Below are 16972 nucleotides of genomic sequence, written 5' to 3' on the forward strand. Positions count from 1 at the left end.
ATATTTTTTTAACACTAATAAGTTTCTCAAAAAATAGATTTTAACAAATAATAATCTTCCGTAAAAACAATCTGAGAAAAAAAATGGACTAAACAGAATTTTTGGTCAAATAGTCGAGCATGATTATTAAATTCTCTTGTTACCTTACTTCTAATTATTTTCTTATTCAAAAATTTATTTTAAATTATCATTTTAATAATTAAAGTTGTGAAAAAAAAAAGATGAAGAAAAAGAGATATAAATAAATATTTTCCCACATTTTAAATTTATGTGATCCAATTTATAGTGAAAAAATCAAACTAATTAATTTCAAATATAAATTTAAATATAATATTTAAAGATATTACAAATCATAATAGCCGATAATATAAAGCCATTGAAATAATATTTACACAAATAGTGACCAAAGTAAACATTATTTAATTCTTCAAATGGCAACAACATGTGAGATGATTTTTTTTTCTAAAACTTCTAATTTTAATTTTTTCATGTGTTAAAAAAAATCAAAGAATATCTTAATATATTTATTTTTAGTCTTAATGACTAGTAGTTTGAAGCTTTAAGAAACTGGTGGAGTTTCCATTATTGCTTCCTTCATCTTAAGTAAGGTTTAATTTATCTTTTCTATTCGAAATTTTTAGTTGAGTTGATGACGAGATCAACCTTTTGTTATAGGTTCAAGAGGAAGGAGAGGAACAATCGTCCAATGATGTTTTTACGAAAGTATAATCACCAATGACTAACCTTTTTGAAACTATAAAACTTGAAATTCACTTTTCATCGCTCTTTTTAGATTTATAACATAAAAATAGAACGACAATAAAGAGCACATATTTAATGCTTTTGAAAGGTTTGGAGGGTTAATTGAAGTCTAAGCTTACTCCAAGACTAACAACTAAGCAACTAGGTGCTTACATGATTTAACGTCTATCTATCTCACTACATTCTCGACTCTTATAAATAATGTATATCTTTAGCTTATAATTACAAGACTCTAAATTATTTTATTTTCTTAAATTTCATGTCAAGCAAAATATATATTAATAAATTAATATGAAGGGTTGTTCAATATAAGAGGAAAACAAATTCTATGAAAAAAATAAATAAACGACTTCCTTAATGAACACCTTAATTTAAAACGTAAATATATACAAATACTTTATTCGTCAAACACAAAAAATAAATAATAAAATCCTTATTTATATAAAATATTTTTCTTCCTATCGTATCGAACAAATCAGAGTATAATTTTTGCTTATCCATTTCTAGAAGAATATAGTCATCGGACACCCACATATATAATACCTTGAATTCGGATTCGGAAAAAAATTGATAAAAATGGCGGGAAAATGTCCTTACAGCCCTTTTTGCCTCGAATAAAACCCTAGCCCATTTTTCACGGAGTAATTTCCTTATGGATAATGGCAGTAAGCTTCATCGATTCAGCTGATCGTTGCGTGTAGATACCTTTCTTCTTTCTTCAATTTAGGGTTTCGAGTTCCCAGGTTTTCCTATTTTGCAGCTACTTTTAGGGTTTAATTTGGTTTGATAGCTCATTTCTGGGTTGAAAATGGCTGATGCATTCGAAGAGGATGGTGAGAATACTGTTTCAATTGGAGAGTTTCTCCAAGATCTCGAAGAGCAGGAGCTGGTAAGTTACTTTGCTAATTTTTATTTTTTTTTATTACTGGATTCTCAATTTAATTTGACTTGTTACGTTGCATTTCTGTGTCTGTGTTTGTGGCTGTATGGAGCCACAAACTCTATTGACTTCAAATTCAATAGAGTTTGAAGTCACGAAGACATTTGTTCAATTATGAAATCCTGTAAAGAGCTTGGTAAAGTTGCTTCCATATGACTGAGGTCACAGGTTTGAGCTGTGGAAACATTTTCTTACAGAAATGCAGTGTAAGGGTGCTTACAACAGCGGGAGCTTAGTTTGTGCTTTATTTTCACAGTGAAATGTTAGAGAGAAGTGTGAGAATAAGAGAACACCTAATTACCTTAAAATACAAATAATTAAGTGAGAGAATGAAATGCACTCGAGCCTCCTTGGTTTTGTTATGTGGTAAGAGCTTAGCTTGTCATGTGTGGGTTATGTGTATATTTCAGGCTCAACCTTAATGCAGTCGAAGAATTGGTATACAAGTGAAGAAGGGTACACGGGAAGATTAATTATCCGCTGAGTTTCAAACAGCGAGTCATTGGCACTCAGATATTTCATTGTTAAAAAAAGAATGCATATTTGAATAGAGCAGAATATGTATAGACAATTTATGCAGTAAAATCCAACTAATTTGGAAAAGATACTTAATCGGCTGATTTGTTGATTGATACTAATGTCCATCATCAGATGATATTCTTCAATGTTAAGTCTTCTATAGTTTGATGTCTTCATTGTTTTAACACTTTTTTATGTATGTTTAATTATTGCCAGCCCTTGAATTCCATCCTGATGAGAGTGTTCAGATAAACTCAATCAGTAGTTTGTGTGGAACACATCATATTGGCATGATGTCTTCGAGTTTACCTTTTCAGATGTTAAGCAAATAGCTTACTTTGCACCGGCAACAGTGTTGATAGTTATACTGTGTACACTTTATGATGGTCATGTTCATTCTTACTTTTTAACACCTTAGATCCATATTCCATATTAACCATAGAATATTAAGGCTTGAAGATGCAAATTGGGTTATTTTTCTTTCAGCTCCATAAATAGATGTTTAAGATAGGTGCTAGGGTAAATATAAATCTTAATATGTTAATATTATCTTTAGCTAGGCATTTCTGGTCTCAAGCTTGGTTTAAGTAAGAGGTTTTTTGGTAAGTTTATGTCCAGTATTGTGATTAATATTCGAAATATTGTAAACAAAGTAGAATGATACAGATAGTTCATATAGTTGGTGACTACTAAATTGAGTTTGAGGTGTAGATGTCTAGATGATGATGAATGTATAGGCAGGGGTCTTAGCTAATTGTCTTATGCTTATGTCTGTGTAAGAGAGGTGAGAAAGCCAATCTACATTCAAAGAGGTCTTTTTCTAGTTTCTTCAGACATCTGACGGTCGAGTTAATATCTTTGAAATTTCAGAGTTGCCTCACTAGACCTATGGAAAACTGGATAATAAGTTTGAGAAGATAATCATGACATTTGGAGTTATGCTACATAGTGGCTAGTCACCGTCAAATTCTGAGTAGTGAATTGGATCTTTGAAATGGTTGAAGAGGTTTGAATTAATATTGACATTTTTGTGTATGGGATGTTGAAATTAGTTTTTTGAATTGCATATTAATTTTCGTTGTACTAGATTCACAGATTCCCCCCCCCCCCCCCCCCCGCGCCCCCGCCCCCCCAACACACACACATACACAAAAAAAAAATAAAAAATTGTGTCTTCACTCAAAGAGGTGTGTGCTTTAAGTTTCATTTTGACCAGTGAGTTGATCATGATGTTTTCAATTTGATATTTTATTTTACTGTAGTATGTGTTTTAATTTTTTTTCCAATTGGGATAAATCATTTCATTAGGAAGCAGGTCTGGTCTTAGGTGGTGATGAAGGCAAGGAGTGCACCTATAGTAAAGGTTATATGAAGAGACAGGCTATTTTTTCTTGTTTGACATGCACACCGGATGGGATTGCTGGAGTATGCACAGCTTGTAGCCTTTCTTGCCATGATGGTCATGAGGTATGCATTGTTCTAAGAACTTGCCTTTTTCCTTCATATAATTGATGATTAGGTTAATGATCTCATGCTATTGATAGTAAACTATTTATGCTTATATACATGAACCCAGGACTACCTGGGGAAATGAATACCCAAGTCACCATTCTGTCTTCTGAAATGTAAAGCTTAAGGATTTCTTGTCGAATGTCAGCAGTTTATGATTTCTGCATGTTGTACATGGGTGGTTGCCAGTGTACTCCAGTGGATGTGTTATACTCTAATGTTCTCTTTGATTAATCCAACTTGCTGCTTGTTTTTAATCTCTCTAGCTGTCCAGCATAAGTAGATTGGTAAACTAAAGCTGAAAGGTTTTTGAAGTTAAATTTAAGTTTTTCATATTCAAAGATGAACTGCATGGCAGTGTTGTTATTTTTGCATGTCTGGGTTCTCACAAGTGGTATTTTGTGAAACCATGACTCTAATGTGTGTAAGAATGTTATCTAGTACAGTAGCATGATTTTCTCAAGATGAGTACTATGGTGCTCTTTCATGTTATTCTTCTTTGTGGTTATAATTTAAATATCTTACTTCTTACATTGAGATATATTGATCTTGTTTCTTTTTCAAATTTTGGATGCTGGTTGAACAAGATTTTGGAACTTTGGACGAAGAGAAACTTTAGGTGTGACTGTGGAAATTCAAAGTTTGGGGAGTTCTTCTGCAAGCTTGATGCTAGCAAAGATGTTGAAAATACGAAGAATTCATATAATCACAATTTCAAAGGTTCATACTGCACATGTGGCCGGCCATATCCTGATCCTGATGTTGAAGACCAATTGGAGAATCTCCAATGCTGCATCTGTGAGGACTGGTTTCATGAGGAGCATCTTGGTCTTGAGTCCTCTGATATGGTTGGTAACTCTTGTTTCTTCTTGCTTAATTTCTGCTGATCATCTTCAATTCCCTTACATTTTGTGTGAGATAACTTGATGATTTATGAAGTTTCAAGGAGTAAGTTTGAGATATTTCAGGGATCGTAGCTTCTGAAAATTATTGTGTTCATTCATATTGTTCCTTGATTCTTGTCCATCATGAAGGATATATGACCCTTCAGTCATGAGATCACATATTTCCCTGTAACGAATGCATTACTCGTTCCCTGATCTGTGAGTTGGTTGTAATTACCCTTATGACTCAGTAGTTAAAAAAGTTAATTTTTATAGTCTTTTTACAGGTTCCAAGGGATGACAAAGGGGAGCCTCAATTTGAGGATTTAATCTGCCAGGGGTGTGCAACTGTTTGTTCTTTTTTAAAGCTATATCCTGATTCTATCTTTGCACCAGTCCAGCAGCAGACTACTACAAATTCCTCAAAGGACAAGGAGGTGGTTGAAGATGCACCCTTGACTGTGGGATCTTCTAAGGAGCTTATCAATGGAAGTTCTGCAATTGAGACTCCTGTAACCGATAATAGTCCTAAACAAGACTGCAATGGAAAGACTGTTCTTGGAGAAAATGCTGCAACAAACACATTCCTTAATCAGTGTAATACAGATGCTGGTCCTAGTACCAAATGTGTTGTTGGACTAAATTTGTTAGAAGCTCCAAATAGCCTTGAGAAAAGCAAGTCAATGTTCCTTTCCAAAGACTGGAGAGAAGTCCTTTGTAGGTGTCCAAATTGCATAGAATTCTACAAACAGAAAGGCCTCGCCTTCTTACTTGATAAAGAAGATACCATTGCCGAATATGAGAAACTGGCAAAGCAGAAGATAGCTGAACATGAGCAAGAACAGAGCGCTGAGTTGCTTAATAATCTGGGCCATGTCGAGAAAATGGAGGTTTTGACTGGTATCGCTGACCTTAAAGACGAGATTGGTACCTACCTGGTATATCCCTCATCCCAAACTCTTACTGTTTAACTGATATTTCTCATTTTCTCAGGGTATAGCGCTTGAGCATTCTTTTACCTTTCTATTTCCTTGACAGGCCTCCTTCGATCCATCAAAGCCAGTTACATCTGCTGATGTTCATAAGATTTTTGAGAATCTTGCCCAGAAGCGTAGGCGTATGTCTTGAGTTATCTTGAATGTCCAAGAAAGTAGCTCTGCAGCTACACATCTAGTGTAGTTAGTTTTGCTGCTCAACGCTAAAACATCCAGTAGTTTAACTGTTCTATGGAGAATTCATAATGTTGCTTTACTACTATCTAACTTTAGCTTATCGTGTTGTGTTTGTTAGCTATAGTGAGACAATGCGATCATGTTACTGTTAAGCTCAAAGAACTCCTTTGAGTTAGAAAGTATCTATTGGATCAAAATTTCCCAGTCACTCTTGTTTCGCTTTGTTCTGTTCTAGCTTCAAGTGGGGCTTATTGTAGTAAGCTCTGTTGCAAATGTGCGTTTTTTTCAAGGTAGTAGTGATATAATGAAACAGAGAGAAATGTAGTGTTGTGCAAATTAGTTTGAACTCGAAACCCAGTATTTGTTGTTTAGCCAAATGAATAGCTTTTTTTCCTACTGAAAATATATAAACATACAGCTACAACAAATATGTGAAGCATCTAAATAATCACTTACATATAAGATATAAGTTCGAAATAATCTTTTGAACGCGAAACTTTTAGGATTTTGATTGAACGAATATTAAAAATGCTTGCTTTTGAAAAAGTTGAAGGACCAAAACGGTTCAAAGCAAAAACTTTAGGAACTTTTTTGAACTTGCTTCAAAACACAAGAGACCATTTTATCATTTTCCCATCTTTCTGTTTGTCTCGTTTGGTGGCCGCCGGCGGAGCTGTTCCTCGACGTCCGGTAAAACGGTCAGAATTTTTTCGTTTCTAACTGTGTATTTATCTTTATTCATCTATCTATCTCGTGTTCGAAAGCTTATAACTGTAACTATGCCAAAGTGAAAGGAGACTAGTTCCTGTTTGGCCATAGATTTGATGTTGATACTTGAAATTTGAGTTTTTGAAGTTATGATTTCTGGAATTTGAAGCTATGCTTGGACATTGGACATGCATTTTACTCAGATTTTTTTGAGGTTTTGTGATTGGAAGTCCCAAAAACTACTTGAAGATCAAATTTTGAGAATCTGATCAAAATTCATGATCAAAGGTAGGGATATTTGAAGTAAACGGTGAAGCCAATTGACTATTTGTGTAAAAGTGGTAAACTGAAATTCCTGCCAAAACTCTCTTTACAAATATGTCTGATTGGTCGGACCTTCAACAAGATCTACTGGTTCTAATAGTTAGACGTATAAATTTGATTGAAGACTTCCTAAATTTTGGCATTGTATGCAAATCCTGGCGTTGTGTGGTCACCAAGGAGAATTTTAACAGTAACTTATGTAGGGTTCCATGGCTAATGTTAGCTGAGGAAGAGGATGATAAAACATGTAGGAAATTCTTTAGTCTCTATAATGGCATGATTTTGAAGAAGAGGATTCCAAAAGCGAGTGGAAAACGATGTATGGAGTCTATGGGATGGCTTATCACAGTCGGAAAAGATGAGGGTGAAATTAGTCTGTTACATCCCTTCTCGGGTGTTCAAATTCAATTGCCGCATCAAATTACCACAGACCATTATGAATTTAACCAAACTCCTGTTCCATGGACCTTTGTCCAGAAAGCAATTCTGTCAGCCAATCCTTCTCATACATCTGACTATGTTATCATGATCATTGAGGGACACTACCAGTTCCTCAGTTTTTGGAAACCAGGAGATTTGTTATGGACCAGGATTAGGAAACCGGTCCTTTTCCCACGTACTAGTGATGTGGTATATTTCAACAGCCACTTTTATGCAGTCAGTTACAGTGGCTGCGTAAAAGTTTGTGATGTCATTGACTCTGAAACCACTAAAAGTCTTACCGTAGCACAGCTACCATCATGCTTTGATGGTAAGTATTACATCCTAGAATCACTAGGATCGTTATTTGTAGTTTCACAAAATGGTGTTGATATAAGGTACGTCAAAGATGATTGCGAAGATGAGGAGGAGGAGGAGGAGGAGAAGATGTACATGTACAAGACAAGAAATTTTCTAGTTTTCCAGATCGATTTAGATGCTTGCAAAACTATGCCAACCAGGGATTTAGGGGACCAAGCTTTTTTTCTGGGTGCTAATGCTTCTCTTTCAGTTCAAGCTTCTCGATATCCAGGAATCAAGCCCAATCATATTTATTTTACAGACAACTGTTTGGGTGCCTATCTCCACTTTGAAGAAGGAGGCGGCTTTGATATGGGGGTGTTCAACTTAGCAGATGGCAGTATCCAGCCGCATTATGATGGTGTTTCCCTCAGTCGTGTTTGTCCTCCAATTTGGGTCACCCCAAATCCATGTTGAGTGAGTCATTTTTCTATATTTACTCTTTATGTTGTTCTATATGTTCTTGTTTTACCAAGGAAGTAGATTTTAAAGAGTATTTACAACATGTCATTTACCTTAAGGCTTGGCTGATGCATCTTTGTCGTTTTCATATAATTGGACAAATATACTCCTATTAGTTGTTATACTACCTTGCTTCAAGGCACGTTGTGTTGGAATGTGCTACTAGCTTCTAATCTTCACTACATCAGTATTGTCTAATCTTTAGTGGAAACTTGCCCAAAATATAATAATATTGAGGTGCAATCACCATTGAGATTGATATACTAACGGAAAAGAAAGAGGTTGTAAGATTCTTCTATTACTTTGATTCAATAAACTGTTTCTTAGAGTTGTCTATTCAAGGGTTGCAATGAGTTTCTTCGCAGAAAGAATTATATGTTTGAGATGCTTCAACAGACTGTCATTCTGCACGTACTCGTTAGTCATTAGCCTCTCTTGCCTGAAACAATAGAAGCAAACAAGGCAAGATTTGAGATTCTTCATTTTGATGTATCCTCTACTTGAAGTCATTCTTTTAAAGTGCCCGACCCTTATTCCTAGTGACCGATGTTACATCAACTTTCACCTTGTAAGCACTTCCATGTCTTTCCTTCTCGACCAATTTAGCTGCAGCTTTAAGTACCTTTTTTCGAATCTCACTTTTCTGGACAAGAGGACTTCAAAAAAGTCGATGAGCGCACTGTGCTTTCTGGAGATGTTATTGAATACTCTCATCTGGACTTACTAGCAGAGACAACATTGTTGTTTTTGAACATTTTCTGCTTATACTCTTTTGTTGGAGCACTATTGGGTGAACGATATCCTCGTTAGCCCTCATCACTTACGATTACTCTTTAACTGGTATGTTTCGTTTGTTCTGGATATAGCTTTTGGCTGTTTATTTACCGCAAGTGTTCCTTGACAGGTATCCATTGAAGATGTTCAGATGAATTTTGAGAATCTTGTCCAGAAGCCGGTGCATATGACAAGTTATTTTGGATGTTCAAGAATGTAACTTTGCAGCTACACATCTAAAGCATGTAGAATTTCAACTGCTTGTTAATGTGTCTCTACTACTATCCAACTTTGTTATTGTAAGATACACATGACAAGGGTGAGGGTCTTTCGGAAACCGCCTCTTTATTTAGAATAAAGTCTGCATAGACTCTATCATCCTCCGACTCTATCAGTGGAATTATATTGTGTATAGGTGGTGTTAAAATGCACAGGGTCGTTATCGAGCTAGACGATAGTAGTCTTTTTTACCCTTTGGAGTGAGTATTAAAGTTCCCTATTGCCCTTACAAAGTTATTGTTGCTCATTTACTTGGAATGAATTCTTTAAGGCTGCCACAATGTGACACCTAAATTAGTTCATTGCTGATATTATGTCATAATTATTTTTATTACAATAATAATAATAATAATAATAATAATAATAATAATAAAATGATAATAATAATGTAGACTAACAAAATTGTTATAAGAAGTTCAAATAAAAGAGGTAACCCACTAAGTGTAATATTATAAACCATTTTTTTTTTATCTTCGTATAAAACATTTTCCAAAAATATGATTTTGTTTGCACCAAACCCAATTTGCACACCTTTTGATTCCAAATCAATACAAAAAATTTCTCAGTGATTTGAATTTATAATTTTAAAAATAAAAATGAAGTAAATTTATCATATCGAGATACTTAAACATTTTTTGACCCTTTTCTCTTCTGGAATTTCTTTCGCAATATCACCTTAATAAATAAATAAATTTTATTTAGTAAATTAAATATTACTAATTTAATTAAAAAGACATTAAAAAATAATTAATTTCAACTTTATATTTAATTATAACGCCAATTTTCATTTGCAATTTATTGGTTTATGATATTTTAATTTCTGAAAATTGCATAATCTGTTCTTTTTGAAAAGGCATCTTCTTGAAGTGAGTGAAGCTAGTGAATGCTCTGTGTGTGTATATCAAGAAGGAACAGGTTCTTTGTATTGTTGATATCAAAATCATGAGTAATCTTAAATCTTCAAGCTCTGAATTGGACTTCGATCGACCCAATCTTGAAGATTATCTTCCTACTGGATCCATACAAGAACCCCATGGAAAGCTTCGATTGTAATCCCCTCTTCTTCCTTTCTTATTTTGGTGCTTCAAATGTTTCAAAGTTTTGATTTTTATGTAACCCCTTTTGGTTTAATTGGTGTTTTTAGGCGTGATTTGCTTGATATATCTCCCACTTTGACTGAGGCTGCTGGTGCAATTATTGACGTGAGTCAAAATTTCTGTTATTGAATTTCAATCTTACATCGATCCATGACTGTAAATTTACTGATTGTTGCATTTCCATAAAAAGTTCAGCTTTACTTCCAATTGGGGTTTGAGGAGGGTAGGATGTACGCTGAGCTTACTGAGTATTTTTTCTGGGGTTGAGAGGTTGTTTTGATAGACTTTCGGATGAAAAGGGATGTTATGAAAGCAGACCTCAAATTTACTGATTGTTGCACTTCCATAAACAATTGACCTTTACTTACAGGTGGGATTTGGGGATGGTACGATGTACGCTGAGCTTACCCGTATCTTTTTGGGGCAGAGGGGTTGTTTTTGGTAGACTCTTGACTGGAAAGGGATGTTAAGCAGGGTTTCAAGAAAAATGTATCAACCAAACCGGAAGGCACAAAGCAAATGAGACAACAAATAGTGGTACACATAGAAGAATAGGGAACTATGTTATTACTAAATAGTACCTTACATAGCAAGATACAAAGCAAAGGGGAGGATGTACAAGTTGGGTCTCGGGAGGGGAGGATGTACGCTGAGCTTATCCCTACCTTTATGAGGGTAGAGAGGTTATTTTCGACAGATCCATTGGCTGATTAGGAATGTTATTGAAGCAGGATTCCAAGAAAAATGCAACAACCAAATAGGAAGATACAAAGCAAATGATGCAACAAATAATACTACACATAGAAGAATAGGAAGCTATGCAATTACTAAGTAGTAGTGTAGTACCACATATAGCAAGATACAAAGCAAATGAGCTAAGAATTGACCTCTACTATTTTTGGATTATTTCAACAACTTGGTTTTGGACTGCTCCTATAGTTTGAGAAAGTTTTAGATAGGCCACTATTTATTATGTCTGTTGAAAAGAAGTAGTTTGGATCTCAACCTAATTATTCAGGAAATCCCATTTGTTTATTTCATCATATCTTTCTCATCATAAGCTTCCTAGAGGTAATTTCCCCCCCTTCTATTAAGTGATATAATCACATCGAGGTTTTAGGAAATGAAAGGATTTAAAGTTACGAGAAAAAGTATTCCAATTTCATGCATGTGTCTTAGTATTCAACTTAAAGCTGTAGTCTTAATAGAACATAAAGGAGAAGGACTGAATTAGCGATATACTAGACATTCAACTTGGATGTCACTTTTGCTCTGTCAACTGCCCATTTGCTTGTCGCGTGCAAATTGATTTATTATTAACCACCATGACTGCAAAGTTGCCAATTCTTGCACTACCAAAAAAACAATTTGACCTCTACTTCTTTTGGATTTTGTCAAAAACTTTATGTTGAAGCTTGGCTTTTCAGTTTCAGGAAGTTGAATGTATCCATTTTCATTTCCGTATATCCATTCGTTTTTTGCAGGATTCTTTCACCCGATGCTTCAAGTCAAATCCACCAGAACCTTGGAACTGGAACATCTATTTGTTTCCTTTATGGTGCTTGGGAGTTGTTGTTAGATATGGAGTTCTTTTTCCTATAAGGTTTAGTCTCTTTAATTTCTTTTATTTTTCTCATTTGTGTCCTAATCATGAACTAATTTACTCACCTATTGCAATAGCTTTTCACTACCCCATTGAAAGCTCACTCTTTTCATCCTTCGTTTCTAATTCAATTGCAGAGTCATTGTCTTGACAATAGGATGGATAATATTTCTGTCTTGCTATATCCCCGTGCATTTACTTCTGAAAGGGCACGATAAATTCAGGAAAAAGCTAGAGGTATCTCTCTTGCTACCCAGTTTACTTAAATTTTCTCTTCTATTATTTTAAGTTGAGGACTGCACTTTGGTTGGCATTTGCTCACAATATGAGTATGATAACGTTTATCTTTATTCCTGGCCTTACTGTGGAGAAAATTATATTCATCTTATAAGGAATTCGTGAGTCACACATCGACACAAACATCACTCGCTTAGTGGAAAGGAACTCCATAGGTTAAGAAAGTTTTCTTTGGTAATTTTAGCTAATAAGCCTGTGCTGAACTAGGCGTAGAAAGAACTGCATGCTCAAAGAAATATGGTTAAGAAAAACATCACCCGCTTAACGGAAAGGAACTCCATAGATTAAGAAAAATTTTCTTTGGTAATTAGCCAATAAGCCTGTGCTGAACTAGGCGTAGAAAATGAACCGCATGCTCAAAGAAATATGTTAAGCTAACCAAAGAGTCCATCAGCTGCAATATTGTTCAGCATTCTGTCTTGTGAAATACTGAACAATTGGGTTCAAACAAGAGCTGTGCCTGTATGAGGAAACCAAGTTTAGTTCAGAAGACTTTGGCAAATTATGGCAGATATTGATACTGAAACTGGTTTTGAATAGAGCTTCTTATATATATATGCTTGTTTGTACAATTTGTTAAAGCCACTTTATTTACACTACGCTACTTGTTAAGATGATGGGGAGACTAGTTCTTTTAACTTCGCATGCACATAGAAATTACTGAAACTTGAGAAATATGATTTCCCAAGACATAGGAATATGTTCCTAAACAAAGAATTGAAGCAAGCACTGCAAACATTAGGAAATGCCATTAGCTATGGAAATGGAACACTTCACTATGTTGATTAGCTTTGGAAATCGCTTATTGTGTCTGGACCAGGTTTCTGCAACATCTGTGTATATGTTCAAGTATGATCTTGGATAAAAGATGTGGTGAAGCACATTGAAACATTACACGAGGAATCTGCTACATCTGTTTCAACTATTAGCTTTTGCAAACAAAAACAAAAATAGTCATAGAACAAATTCGGATGCACTATGCTCGTTTTTTTTTTCCAGCTGAAGCCTGAAGTTTCTGTCTGTCTTTCTTCTTTTCTTGGTTCACCAACTGACCTTTTTTTCCTTAGTAGCCGGTTGACATTCAAACAAAAACCATCCCAGACAATGCGACAGAGAAACTATCCCTAATTAAAAAAACTAATAGGCGGTATTTGATGGCATTATATGTTATGGAATACTATCCCTATGATGGAAAGAAACCAATCTACCAGTACTCAAGTATATAAAAAACGGCAGTATTAAAAAAGACATTCAAATCAAACAAGAATATTCAAATAAGAACTACAATACTCAAATCAACTTGAGTCATCCTCTGGCTCCCGACAGCCGACAGCGGCTTGACCCCCACCAAATTTTTGGGCCCACCTGAGTAAGATAAATTGGCAATATGTTAGGAAATTCTCTATTATGAATTAAGATGTCTAGACTTGCTTATTTTGCACTTCTGTTATTCCTTTGAAGAGTATGTATACATATTAAGGTTTCTGTTATCCCTTGCCTTGGTTAATTTTCTTAGAGGTGCCTGGTGGAGCTGATATGCAGTTTCTTTGTTGCATCTTGGACTGGGGTTGTCAAATACCATGGCCCACGACCTAGCATACGACCTAAACAGGTACATCTGCTGCTATAATTGAAATCTAACATGTGAACCATCTTCTTTGATACTTCTTAAGTCGCGTTATGCATTTTATTGACAGGTTTTTGTGGCAAATCACACATCGATGATTGACTTTATTGTCTTAGAGCAGATGACTGCATTTGCTGTGATCATGCAGAAGCATCCTGGGTGGGTCGGTAAGAGTTCTAAAGCATTTGCATTATTTGCTTGTTCTTTTTGTGTGTCATTCAAAAGTTTCTAAGCTTTAATATGAAGACATGCATATTAATGGCTAAACCTAAATATACAATCTTGTGATGGAGCATTTATAAAGTTAAGGTTTAATAACACCTCAACAGTAAAATTTTAAAATTTTCTTAGAACCTATAATTTCTGGTAATGATTCAAGAACAGGAGTTTGGAAAGGAATTTTGCAGATTTTGTCATGATAATTGCATAAGCTAATTAACAGATATTTGGGGCAGAGTGAGTGCATTGATCTGAACTTAGACTTGAACTTGGTTTACTTTACTAGTCAAAAAATACATAGGTATATATTGAAGCTTAGGTAAATATAAGTTGGCTGTGTAGACCCTCTTAACTTCTGGCCATGCTAGTTGGACCTTTTTTAATAAAAGAATATTTTTCTCAGACAAGACTCTTGTGGATGTTATTCTGCAAACTGCATAGCTAATTAGCAAAAATTCAGCGCAGAGTGCAAACTGAGTGCATTTGATGTGGAAAACAATTATTGAAGCTGAGTGTAACTATGGTTTGGCTGTCTATACCTTCTATTTGTTATCGTGCTATTTGACTTTCAATCAACAAAACCATATTGTTCATGATTATAAGAGTTTTAGCTTGATTAGCTCCAGGTTATTTTATATTGCTACCCTCTTCCTTACCTCTTTCACTGGGCAAGCAAATCTTGTTAGTATCTTGGACATGCAGAATTCAAAGCCTTGTTTGTACTAGTCTAGAAAAGACATTTCACCAGTTACTACTTTGATAATTGGTTATTTCTATGAATTTAGAATCTTGTATGCATAGAGTTTTATTAGATCACCAGGCCAATTACAATAAACAAGTTAACCAGATCTTCTTCACTGCCTACTGGTGCAGTCTACTATCTAGGCCAAAATTTAGTCTAACTTGCTAATCACTTACATCATTTCTAGCATTAGATTTGCTTATGTTCAGACCTTAAGGTGTATAAGGTGCTATACCCATCCCTGCTTAAGTGTGTCAATAGGGGCGATGCAAGTATGACCCTTGTAGTGTAATTCACCTTATCAGTAATGGAGGGGTGCTGTTCAATTGTTTCTAGGTATTTGAATTGTGTGGCACAACTGCACTATTTGTTGTACTTTGATTTCCGTATTATTTTGCTGTAGTTACTGATAAGAATGCTTTGTTATGCTTTCACTTCCGTTTATTCTTTTTGTGAATTCCCTCTCTACCTAAGCATGCGACCTTCAAGGGTATTAGGTTACCTTTCTATATGTACTTGAGAAGAAAAGTGACGCACATGCTTAGGGTACTTCAAGCTGCAAACTTGTCTTCGTATAACTGCGAGGATAAAATTTAGAAGTGATTCTTTGTCGCCTCTTCCTTGTATCAATTTCTCATTAGAAATAATATTTTTGCAGGATTACTGCAGAGCACCATTTTAGAAGGTGTTGGCTGTATCTGGTTCAACCGCTCAGAAGCCAAGGATCGTGAAATTGTAGCAAAGAAGTACGTGACGTCAGAAGAATCATTCTAGCATCTCATTTTGCACTTTTTTTAATCCCCTAATTTAATTTTTCAGGTTGAGGCAACATGTCGAAGGGGCCGATAACAACCCTCTTCTTATATTCCCTGAGGGAACTTGTGTAAATAACCACTACACCGTCATGTTCAAAAAGGTAGGCCCAATGAATTCATTCATTTATAAAAAAAAATTAATGGTTGAGCTCTCCTTGCCCCAAATTATAGGTCTTTTGAAAATCCCCCCTTCAACTACGAGGAGTTCTTTCTTGTGAGTAATTGGTTACAGAGGGAAACTGTAAAGTTACATTTTATGTTGTTTCTGAGTTTCAGTAATATTTTAGTATTTTTTTTCTTAATGTGGTTCTCCAAGTGTTTAAGCTTATGGTTTTTATGCCTCTATCCCTTTTCTTGCATGATGAATAGGGAGCATTTGAACTCGGCTGCACTGTTTGTCCTGTTGCAATCAAGTACAACAAAATTTTTGTTGATGCCTTTTGGAATAGTAAAAAGTAAGGTTTTCTTAATGCCAAATTGCTAATCTGGTTTGTTGGTTGGTATTCATTTCGTTATATCTATCTTCTTGAGAAATAACTGAAATGACAGAATTTTTTACCATAAATGAATTTCCTCTCCTGTTTTTGTTTGCTAAATTAAAGTTTGCCTCTCTTCTATTAAATGCAGACAATCCTTCACAACACACCTCTTGCAGCTCATGACATCTTGGGCTGTTGTCTGTGATGTTTGGTACCTGGAACCTCAGAACATAAGACCCGGGGAGACTCCAATCGAGTTTGCAGAGAGGTAAAATTTCCCATTCTGAAAAGCAGTAACTTTTGTTCCAACAGGGGCATTCAACTTATCAGATGTTAGAAATTAATTTTTCAACAGAACTTGTATTTAAGGAAATCCTTGCCAATTCTCTCTTTTCAGGGTGAGAGACATCATTTCTGTTAGAGCAGGTCTTAAAAAGGTTCCTTGGGATGGATATTTGAAATACTCTCGTCCTAGCCCAAAGCATCGAGAGAGGAAGTATGTTTTGCTATATTGCCCCCTCTCCCCCCTCAAGTAGTATAGACTTAATGCTTTGTGCTATTCAAATCCTTTCCTTTACCTCGAGGATTATGAAAGTTTGAAGTCACGGTTTGTTTGTTTTGTATCTCCAGGCAGCAGAGTTTTGCAGAATCAGTGTTGCGTCGCCTGGAAGAGAAGTAGAGAACTGGATGTATGCTTTGTCTCCATGTTCCACTCTTGCTTTGAGTTTGATTTTATTCTTTAAGTTTTTATTTTCTGTGGTCTGTAGGTGTTCACTTCTTAGCCATAGTTGACAGAATTTTTAGTACAAAGTTGGCAACAATGTCTGTGAAGCCCTTTGCTTATTTTGGATGTCCACACAAGATACATGAATTAAACCTTCTGTGTTTTTAGATTCTTGTGCTAATTACAGTAGCCCTTTTCAATATATGGGTATGGAGGAGTTTTTTTTTTCGTTCGATGTTTGATACTGCATTGAGTC

General features: G+C 35.2%; 3 protein-coding genes across 5 annotated transcripts; all 3 read left to right on the top strand.

Moving 5' to 3' along the window:
* Positions 1 to 1227: 1227 nt before the first annotated feature.
* On the top strand, positions 1228 to 5994 carry LOC101256507 (uncharacterized). Its single transcript, XM_004245467.5, has 5 exons — positions 1228 to 1651; positions 3530 to 3688; positions 4318 to 4578; positions 4902 to 5552; positions 5653 to 5994. The coding sequence occupies exons 1-5, from the start codon at positions 1571 to 1573 to the stop codon at positions 5740 to 5742; spliced, it is 1242 nt and encodes a 413-aa protein (XP_004245515.1). The 5' UTR covers positions 1228 to 1570; the 3' UTR covers positions 5743 to 5994.
* Positions 5995 to 6219: 225 nt separating this feature from the next.
* Positions 6220 to 9415, top strand: LOC101254624 (putative F-box protein At3g25750). Of its 2 annotated transcripts, XR_011211042.1 has the most exons (3): positions 6339 to 6484; positions 7861 to 8015; positions 8965 to 9415. XR_011211042.1 is itself a non-coding variant. In XM_010327059.4 (2 exons), the coding sequence occupies exon 1, from the start codon at positions 6873 to 6875 to the stop codon at positions 8013 to 8015; it is 1143 nt and encodes a 380-aa protein (XP_010325361.1). In that variant the 5' UTR covers positions 6220 to 6872; the 3' UTR covers positions 8965 to 9415. The 2 variants fall into 2 exon arrangements, 1 of the variants encoding a protein (XP_010325361.1); XM_010327059.4 differs by having other exon boundaries at positions 6220 to 8015.
* A 158-nt stretch (positions 9416 to 9573) lies between these two features.
* LOC101256206 (glycerol-3-phosphate acyltransferase 9) lies at positions 9574 to 16944 on the top strand. 2 transcript variants are annotated; one of them, XM_004245466.5, is made up of 13 exons: positions 9574 to 10162; positions 10258 to 10315; positions 11695 to 11813; positions 11951 to 12050; positions 13627 to 13722; positions 13808 to 13904; positions 15357 to 15444; positions 15518 to 15614; positions 15883 to 15968; positions 16141 to 16260; positions 16390 to 16488; positions 16623 to 16681; positions 16760 to 16944. In XM_004245466.5, exons 1-12 carry the CDS (start codon positions 10056 to 10058, stop codon positions 16669 to 16671), a joined length of 1116 nt encoding a protein of 371 aa, XP_004245514.1. In that variant the 5' UTR covers positions 9574 to 10055; the 3' UTR covers positions 16672 to 16681; positions 16760 to 16944. The 2 variants fall into 2 exon arrangements, with proteins under 2 accessions (XP_004245514.1, XP_010325360.1); XM_010327058.4 differs by having other exon boundaries at positions 9593 to 10162; positions 16623 to 16944.
* The last annotated feature ends 28 nt before the right edge of the window (positions 16945 to 16972 follow it).

The sequence above is a fragment of the Solanum lycopersicum genome, chromosome 8, assembly GCF_036512215.1.
Source record: "Solanum lycopersicum chromosome 8, SLM_r2.1".
Classification (NCBI taxonomy): Eukaryota; Viridiplantae; Streptophyta; class Magnoliopsida; order Solanales; family Solanaceae; genus Solanum; species Solanum lycopersicum.